General features: G+C 41.3%; 1 protein-coding gene across 1 annotated transcript; it reads left to right on the top strand.

Moving 5' to 3' along the window:
• The first annotated feature begins 4,497 nt into the window (after nucleotides 1–4,497).
• LOC124706450 lies at nucleotides 4,498–4,983 on the top strand. Its single transcript, XM_047238116.1, has one exon. It carries the CDS (start codon nucleotides 4,498–4,500, stop codon nucleotides 4,981–4,983), a length of 486 nt encoding a protein of 161 aa, XP_047094072.1.
• The last annotated feature ends 5,552 nt before the right edge of the window (nucleotides 4,984–10,535 follow it).

Raw genomic sequence — 10,535 nt, 5'->3', positions numbered from 1 at the left:
TCTCCAAAGTTTACTGAATTTTTCATTGTAGTGAACTCGCCTGCTACTTATATTTCACATAAATGAGGGCTTTGAAATTTCAATAGAGCAAGGGAAGGAGAAGGGATTTCGTTAGGAAAGAGATTTGGAAACACCAAGATAAAAGAAGTTAGTTTTGGATTAGTTGATATTCCCATTCCAGTGTCAATTGTCGGGGTGATTGATATGTGTTCATGGATTTATATCCTATTTAATATGGAGAAGCAAAACCATTTGAGACAGTGGTGCTGGATACCTAGATTATACTGCAACTAGAATCATAGAAACGTGTGAGGTCTCGTCGGTTGAGTTGTCTAGCACCTACATACCTTCATAATGTTTGAACTCACACAGAAAACTTCATGTCAAAAGAAACATATTGTTCCTTGTGCATTATTAGAAATCCCCAACATGATTATTGTGTGCTCTCTTGTTTGAATAATTGCTCTGCTTCAGTGTAGAAGCAACTGCATGTATATTCTTTCATCTATAACAGTTTCCTAATTCATTGATTTAGTTCAACAAGTACTCTATCCTATATTTCCTTGTTCAGTTGTTGTGTATTTTAGTAAATAACTTATCATGACCGTATTTCCGGTTGGCCTTCATCCGGAGTGGATGGCACCAGAAGTCTTGCATAATGAAGGGGGCATATGCACCTGGGAGCCAAAACACCGCATTCTCGGAGCTATACTGAACCAGCTAATGAGATGTGAGTTCCTTAGTTTTGTCAAGTCATCTTTGCTCTTCCTCTGCTCCTGCCATGTTCTTGTTTTGATCGAAAAAGTGTACCCAGGCATCAGGTATGGCGTCTACAGTTCTGAAGTAATTGTATGGTAATTAGCTACGTTGTGTGTACCTTGGAGCGGGCTAGATCCAATGCAAGTCGTGTGGGAGTAGTTGGGTTCCAGAACAGATGACTAGACATTCTCAAAGAAGTTGACCCACGGGTCGCTAGCATAATATATTCATGTTGGGACAAGTAAGATAATGGATCAATATTCTCAAATTTTATTCTCCCATTCATATGTCATTTGCCTCACTGACACTCAGCTTAAGGTTTCTTTGCTGCAGCGATCGAATCAAACAACCATCATTTTTTCCAGCTCTTGTCGCCGCTAAAGAAATTATGTCGCTTGTTCCTGAGACAATGTTTGGATAATGCAAAAATGGAAGAAAAAAAAGATTGTTTATGCTACTACATGTACAAAGTTTTTCATGGTGAAGCATGTGGAGATGCTTTCAAGATCTCTACACTACGGTAAGATTAAAGCTAGACATCCTTTTGTGAAAAATTGCGATAACTGTGTGAAGCAGCACAAAGGTGTTGCTGAAGAAAGTGTAACATTTTAGTTTCAAGTGGAGAAAATTTGGCGTAGCACGAAGTGCTTTGTTCATGGTAAATAATTGTCGAGTTCTGGATTTAGGATTGTGGGGGTGATTATGAGATTCACTATTCACAAAAAAAATAGGATCTTGATTTTGTTCGTTTAAAGCAGAAAATTGAAAGAAAAGAGGGAACAAAAAGTTTTTGGTATCTGCAAAAAGTGTAGGAAAACTTTACCAAGTGTAGTCTTGCATATCATGTATACATATGTTACTTGACATCTGTATGAATGCACAGATTACTTTAGGTTATCCCACAGGGGATAAAATTTACCCTCTTTATCAAAAGTAAGGTTCAATTCAGCATTAGGACATGATGAACTGAGCGGCTAACTCCACGGATTGATCTTCGGAACCTTTGTTGTGACAGTTAAATTTATACGCATTGCTGGTTGTATAGGCTTTTGCGATCCCGATTGGGTGATGTAGTTCAGGTAGTTGGTACTCTACCCAATTAAGAATGAGGTAGTAGGGAAAACAATGCTTCATTTAGACCAGGGAAAAACTACGACCAGTATCTCAGTGTAATTTGGTATTGTCATTCATGCCAAATTCGTGGGAAAAACAAGATGTTTCTGCATCCCTGCAAGAGTACATTCAGTATACATACATTGAAATATTCTGGCCACACATGCCATAGTAGTATAGCAACTAATTGTGTGACTTGCTGCTTACTCGTGCAGAGTCCGCATGGGTCAAGCATCACCAGACAGTACACCGTGTCCTTCCAAACCGAGTGACCTTGAGAAACAATCCGTGGGTATGCAGAAAAGCTGGGGGATGAGATCATTGATCCTTGCCTGAGGACTACGTCCGATTCGCTTGGTGAAGCTTACAAGTTGTACTACTTGTACTTCGGGGAACATGGTTTCAGAATTAGATATGGGAAGAGCCGTCTAAATGCAGAGAAGACAAAAATACATGCAAGAAATTATGTGCGGATGCTCGGTAAGTGTAGAACAATATAACATGCGAAAACTGATTGTGATATGGTTCCCCAGATGGGTCTGTGCATCGAACTGACAAAGTAATTGTTGTGTTGCTCTTTTAATTTTGTGAAGGGCAAATCAATAGGAGAGAATACTAAATTGTGTTAGTGTGAGTGCCCTGCGATGGCACAGAGTCAAGCATAGACATGTGCAAAGGGACAGAGAATTGTGGTGAAAAGGTATTTTGGCCATCACACAAGCACATAGACGACATGTACACTAGGGACCGGACAGCAACATATATCAATTGGGAAAGTGGACAACACAATTACAACATTCTTTGACAGTGTTTTTGAAACTGAAGGTGAAGAGGAGATGTCGAGCAATTGAAGGAATTCCTGGAGATTCTAGAGATAGTTTCATGCAGCGGCCTAAGGAGATTTTGTTATGAACGAATGTTTTTTCAGTTGGTGTCGTGACTTGTGATAACCAATGATTTTAAATTAACACGAAGAGATATTTCTATAAGTAGACTGGTTTCATTGATGATTATATTTTATGATATCTCTAATTTCTTTTGTTTTTTCATAAGTTTATTATGAACTATATATGTGCATTAGGAAATGAAATTTGAGAACCCGTGGCAACGCACGGGCATTTTAACTAGTAAAGTTATAAGGTGTACAATGGGGAACGAGAAAGAAACATAATTGAAGACTTCAATCAGACTTCAAGATATATCACAAGTGTGCAAATTTATTTGGTATAAACAAACTATTCCATTTATTGTGACACCACTAGGCTGCGACGAGACAATGCTAGCTAGACTCTACTACTTTTAATGTATAATATTGATCTATCACTTTTTTTTGTAGATTCTAGCTTAACCTTGGTTAACAATTCAACTTATGCACTCTACATTCCAACGCCGAGACAAAAAGGAAGTGTTTTCTCCTACTTTTTTGTTTTGTTTTCGAGATTCCTTTGATCCAAATGGGGCATCATGGTGTACCTGTAAACATTTCCAATAAGCATTGTAAGATGCACCATGAGAAGTGCATCCTTTTGGTTATTGGTGGTCGTTTTCTAATTTCCATCCAAGCCAGACAAAATAATATCCATGTAAATATCTAATTTTCACACATCTTCGATTTGTGTGTGAATTACACATCTCAAATTTCAAAATAAGATACAATGACCCTTAATGAAGTTCAATGATGTAAAGCAAAAAAAAACTCGATCTCATACGTTGGTTGGGGTTTAAGACAACCTACTTGGTGGGTGGAGGAAATGTATCTTATGGGCAACATAAACAATCCTTCGAAACATGTCTTCAATAAATCACCATATTTTTGTGATGGCACTGAACAAGGTGGTATTTTGTTAGTGCGTCTGTCTCTCTGAGCAATTTCCCAAAAACAAAGGTGTGCCTACAGCCAATTTTGTATTTTCTGCTTCTTAATAAATCTTTCACCATTGTGTGGGTATCTCATTTTGTATTTAAAATAGCAGAGTATGCAAAACCCATACCCAAAAACCAGCATCACCCGCAACGGCTGGTCTACCTACACATGCATGTATAGAACACCATTCATTGTGCACAACCAAAATACAGCAAAGCGGCGTGGACATGAATGTGCTGTGGGAATAATTGGGGCAAGATGAGAGGGATCATAGTAGCAACAAATTTAAACAAATCGCTCCCATAAGTTCTAGTGATTAGTGAACATGCATGGGGGCTGTAGTTCTACTGCCTGCCTGCCCCTGTCCTTTGATTAGTACTTTACTTTAGATAAGGTTAGCAACCATATGATACCATCTTTTGATACACCTTGATTACACCCAAAATACTCATACTTCCACACCAAACTATGCATACTACCCTCCTATTTTTTTTATTTCCTCTTTTGCCCTCCATTAAAGCAATGCAAAGACCATGACAAAAAGAAAAGAAAAGTTAATGTGTTGCTACCTTGGACATGCTGCAACTCTGGGCTCTGGCTATGTAGGAAGGCCACTATATAAGCATTGGTCACCCCACATCGTGAAGAGAGGGAAAGGAAAAGAACTTGGATTGAGAAAGAGCTAGCCTCCCTCAAGGATATCGATCAGCAGGCTCCAGCTAGAGAGTTGCTCTTAGATCGATTTCTCATATTCACATACAATGGGCAATAGCTTGAGATGCTGCCTAGCTTGCGTCCTCCCCTGCGGCGCGCTGGACCTGATCAGGATCGTCCACCTTAGCGGCCGCATCGAGGAGTATGGCCGGCCGGTCGCCGCCGGCGAGATCCTCGCCGCCAACCCGAACCACGTGCTGAGCAAGCCGTGCTCGCAGGGCGTCGTGCGGAGGATACTCATCGTCTCCCCAGAATCTGAGCTGGAGCGCGGCGAGATATACTTCCTCATCCCGGCTTCCTCAGTGCCGGAGAGGAAGAAGAAGGCCACCTCGCACGCCGGTGCCGCTGGCGGCCACGACGGCAAGACCAGCGGCCATGTCAAGAGCAAGGCATCTTCCGATCGTGGCAGTGGGCGTCCTCACGTGGGCGATGTGCCGTCGGAGAAGAGGTCTTTGCATCGGCGGCGGACGAGCACCGGCGGCCGGACGGCTGTGTGGAGGCCGCACCTCGAGTGCATTGTAGAGGGCACTTGACCAGTAGTGGGCTAGTGAATTTTTGTTCTTCCTTTTCTTCTCTTCTATCTTTGGCATGGGTGTCATTTTCTCTCTTGTGCGCGCATGGTTGATGTGTATGCTTCTTTGCAACTTCTTTTTTGTAAGTGTACATCCATGTAATGTTTTCCCCTTCCTGCATATATACGATGGAACTGGAGAGGGAGTGTCCTGAATTATTTCTTCTTCTAAGTGCTGCCTAGTTCTAGTTTCTCCTTGAACTATTAATGCTGTTCCGTTCTCTCTTTCGTTTTTGGGGGTGAGTTATTGTTGGCACATGAGAAAGATAACAAATGAAGATGGATATGGGCTTCTATTTTCCCAAGATTTTTTTTGCAACTTGTGTGTAGTAGTTGCTTGTATACAAGCTTCAATCTGCTCATCCTTTAATGGTCAAACAAGTGGCAGTGCTAATTAATCCCCAGAGGTTACCTTCGAACAATCCATGGAGCCAAGCACAAGTTTGCTCTCTTCTCACATGTACCAAGAGGTACGGAAGTTGGATTGGAAATGAAGCCTTAATTCCCAATCATGCCTTAGCTTCTAATCATCATTTCCTAACTAATAGTGGGAGACATACATCATTAGATCATGAATGATTGATGGTTCTTTCTTAGTTTTTATATTTTTTTTTTGAGAAATTCTTAGTTTTTATATGGAGGTCGACAAAAAGACACCCTAGCAAGCAGCATTTTGAAGTAAAGCCAGCTATTGGGCCAGAGTTTAGTGTTTATCTTAGCTTTGTTATTGATGACTCTACCTTTTGAAAGTTGAAACCATGCCTTCTGTGCCAGTACTGCTCAGTGCAGGCATTCATAAATGTATTTGATTGGTGCTCTCAATATAACCATCCAACTAGAGAACAATTACCAGCTAATTAAGTATGAAAAAGAAAAATGACACAGAATGTCAATGATCACGCCCTGTATTACTTTTCCAGAAATATCAATGACACATAATTTTGCACTACTTTTCCAGAAATATCAGGTAACAATCATGAATATCTGGATAATAGACTTTACAGTAGCTTCTTGAGAATTGTTCTCCACTGATTTTCCAGTTCTAGAGCTGATTGGATTGTTCTCTGCTAGAGAATATTGCACTTTGGCTGTTAACGCCCTCAACATATTCCTGATTAGTATTGTCGCACAATTCATGATCATCTTTTCTATACCGTTGAAAATTAGAAATGCCTTGCTTATAAATTCTTGAAATCAAACAAAATAAGTAATTCCATACATTTTGCCAATACAATAGAATCCCTTCAGAAACGACAGAAAGCCACAGTAGTTCCATTGTCACAGTAGAGTGGTCTTCTCATATCAATCACCAACAACAATAATTGGTGTTCTGATTGGAGAGGGAATCAATCTTGTGCAGAAAACTAGAAGTCTCCCCACCCTTACCCTGACATGATACAAGACATCCTATCCTATACAATAGTCTGTCCCAAAGATATGAAAGCTTCAGTATTTCTACTCGTCAACAGAATGACAACAACTTCACACAATGATACATATACACTGAGCTAGTCAATGCATCAAGCTACAAATTTTCGAATTCAGTGGCTGTTAGTTTTGATCTTGTAGTGGATAATTGTGAATTCGGAGTAAAAAAAAATAAAGCTTTCAGCACAGGGTCATAAACATTTTCAGACAACATGCTAAATTCAGACACACTTTTGCAAATAAATGCTTAGCTTCCCCTGTAAGTAGCCGAGTCTGACAAATTAAAGCATATCAATTTTCAGAGCATTTGGCAGGATCACCATTTGATTTATTCCATTCATTGGTGCATGCATCAGTAGTAAATGAATTGCATATTTTGTTTGCTTCTACAGCTCATGCAGACTTTGATCTGAATATAGAATAGACTTGCGTGATCTCTTGGATCAGGTACTATCAGAAGCTAACAACACATGGTTCGAGCAAGGAAAGAAAAAAAACCCATGCACACATGCTGCTGCACGAATTAAGGTGTGCAGACCAAATCATACGCAGATTCCCACGCTGCCTTGATTTGTTTGCGTTTGTTTACTTCCAAAAGACAGCTAGGAGGAGGAGCTAATGATAGTTAGCTTGGGGTTTCAGTATGATTGGATTGGCCCTGGTAGCTGCAAGAGGACTATTAGAAGTAGAGCATTGGTGTTTTTGCAGACTATGATGATGTTTATATTCTGTTATGGCTCATAATTAGGGGTTAGGGTGGTGGTTACGGAGTAGTACTCACTACTAGGAAAAGGGCTATAGCTGCACGCAAGTGGTGCCGGCGCACCACCATAGGCATGCGCCGGTGGAACATGTTGCCGGCGCACCAAATAAGCGCCGCGCCGGCGATGGACCTATACTGCCGGCGCACAAAAAAAAATAGTGCGCCGGGGATAAAATTCGAAGAGATCTGGCTGAACAGGTAAAAATCCGGGCACCTTACCCCGGCGCACCTCTATGGTGGTGCGCCGGTGGTAGACAATTTACCACCAGCGCACCACCATAGAGGTGCGTCGGGGGTAAGCTGCCTAGAATTTTCTCTCCACACCCCCCGGGAATCGCCTTTTCAGTTTTCGAAAAAATAATAGAAAATGATAGAAAATTCAAAAAATAAAATCCTTTGAAATGCCCATGTAATATGTGATCTAGCTTTAGTAAAAATTTGAAAATTTGAATTTCGATGTATTATGCAAAATGGCGTCATCTTTCGGTAAAACGGGATTTCTGGTTGCATACGACCTCCGATGAAAAACTTTTTTATATCAAAATCGATCTACTCGAAATTTCCTATTCGAATTCAACGGCCTATGGCCGTTTGGAGAAAAAATGGATTCGTCAAATTCAAAACAGAAACAGGACTTTTTTCAGATTTAAGATTTGGGAGAAAAAAAGAAAAAAAAATACCCCCGGCGCACCACCCTACTTGGTGCGCCGGCAGTAACCTATGGTATATATATATTCCACACCTGCCTGTGCTCCTCACTTTCACATTTTCCTTCTCTTTTCCTCCTCCTTCTCCTCATCTACTACATCGAGCTACTGCAGCGAGCTACTCCGGCGACCTTTACTGCACCGACGGCCACGATGGCCACCGACGGCCACAACGTCCTCCGGCCTCCTCCACCACCTCCGGCCTCCTCCACCACGTCCGGCCTCCGCCACCACGTCCAGCCTCCTCCACCACCTCCGGCCTCCTCCACCAACTCCGGCCACCTCCATCAACTCCGGGCTCCCCCACCTACTCCGGGCTCCTCCACCTCCGGCCTACTCCTCCTCCTCCTCCTACACCGACGCGATGACCTCGGGAGCTTCCGCCATCATCCTGCACCTCCTGTACCTCTTACACCGGCACAGAGACGACAACCACTGATTAGCTAGATCTAGATCTAGATCTAGATCTAGATCTAGATTTGATTTTTTTTTGTTTTCTTGTATAACCTACCGCCGGCGAACAAGACAGGTGCGCCGGGGATAACGTGAGTTACCACCGGCGCACCAACAGGTGCGCCGGCAATAAGCGATTATCACCGGCCTGTTCCCACCGGCGGGCTCTAAGTGCGCCGGCAATAGGCCTTTTTGGTGCGCCGGCAATAGGCCTTTTCCTTGTAGTGACTACAGTGGATCTCTAGTATATGTACTTTTTCTTGGTTTATACTCTATGGAAAGGGATATAAATATCATGAGAAATCCTTCATATATATCTCCGTGTTATGCTGTTTACTCATTCTGGTTATAGAAACAGGACCTTGAAGTGACAGAAATAAACCATGCATACAAAATGCTTCTTGGAACCTAATCAGCCAATTTCTCTTTTGCTTGCTGTCATTGGCTTTCTAAGATACACATTATTAGTTTGAATTCAAATTATATTATTTGTAATGTTTATTTTTAACAAATTCAAGGGCATAGTGTTTACTTTAAAACTTGTTGGTTTATTTTGTGTTCATTATAAGCTACTTTGGGGTAATTGTATTACTATTATAACTATCATTGTATTCTTCCATAGTCCTCCAAAATTCCGATACCACTAGATTTAGAGGTGCGTCTTGGCGCACGATCCCTTGGAACTCGAACCAAACTACATGTAAATGTGAACACATTTTATAGGATTTAGAAAACAAAGTCAATATGACGAAATTAGAATTGAACAAACCAAATCACAACAGAACAACTATGCTTATACACAGTTAGGGAAATATATTAGAATAACTAACACTATGGTTTCTTTTTGGAGAGCAATAGAAGGTAAGAAGAAGAAAAGTTAATCTACAAAAACTTGCTGCGGTTTTAGAGATAGACAACTACATGTGATCGATAAAACAGGCTGCTATTTTCCCATACCATCACCGGAATGCAATTATGTATAGACCACTATTATAGTAACATGAGATTTAAGTAAATTTCATGAAAACTTGTTGCTAAATGTACTCAAAGTCTAAAAAGAGCAAATATGCGAGACTTTTTTTTACCTATTTGTCGTAGTCTCCATCAGAGAACTTGTTCTCTAGGAAGAACACAATGACCATCTCTTTCCTATGGTATCTCCTCATGTTCATCATTCATTGCCCTGGCCGAGCTCTTGGCATGTACATACTTCAAAAACACCTACAACGCAGAAACAAAATTAGAAGAAAAACCGAAGTTTATTTGATCTAGAAACACCGAATGTGATATAAAAAAAAAACCAAATGAGAAACACTAAATGAGAAAAGCTAAATGCCTAATGTACAATCCCACTGCCACTCTCCAAACCCTTGATGGACGTCGCTCAACCTATAGTGTTCACTTATGATGGGTGGAACTATTCTTTCAGAATACATGAAAACAAAAAGGAACTGCATATATAAATACACACAACATTTTTTAAAAATATTAAATTGAACACATCATGTCATGTATCTTGGCATAGTCACGATGCCATCTCACTAAGAAAACAAGTTCCTTGTTTAAATTTGAATTTTTTAGCTGAATGAATGAATTGTAATTTTCATCAGTCCACTTCTTCCAACTTATCAATAATTTGAACCAAAAAACAAAAAAAATCATACAAAAGAAGTGATAAAGTTGAAAATGGTATGTATCTTGGTGTATTCATTGGGCCATAAAAAAGAGAGTAAATCGTGCCCAGCCACACAACAGTGCATGAGTGGGTTTGGAGGCCCACACAACCTGGGCCTGGCAACTGCTGAACTCCCCCGAAGCTCGGGTGACAGGCCCACGCTATTTTGTGCAGACTCTTCCTCGCCGTCCATTCCCACGGCCCACTCCCCCCACCCTTCGTCTCCTACCGCCGCCTCTCACGCCGTCACGCGTCGCCGCCATCGCCGTCCCCGTTCTTCCTCGTCGGGGCATCGAGATCCTGCTGGCTGCCTGTCTCCGCCCCGTCCGCAAGTCTCCGGTGAGTTTTCTTTTCATCCAGCGATTATTTTAAATCCCACGGACCTTCACGCCCGGCACACCATCTAGATCCGCACCTGCTCGACCTGGGCGATTTCTGGTTTCGTCTTTACTATCTTGGCGCCTATGCAGCAGCAATTGTTTCATCCA

This window comes from Lolium rigidum, chromosome 4 (assembly GCF_022539505.1).
Source record: "Lolium rigidum isolate FL_2022 chromosome 4, APGP_CSIRO_Lrig_0.1, whole genome shotgun sequence".
Classification (NCBI taxonomy): domain Eukaryota; kingdom Viridiplantae; phylum Streptophyta; class Magnoliopsida; order Poales; family Poaceae; genus Lolium; species Lolium rigidum.
Note: the sequence above shows the minus strand (reverse complement) of the source record. Positions and strands in the feature narration are given on the sequence as shown.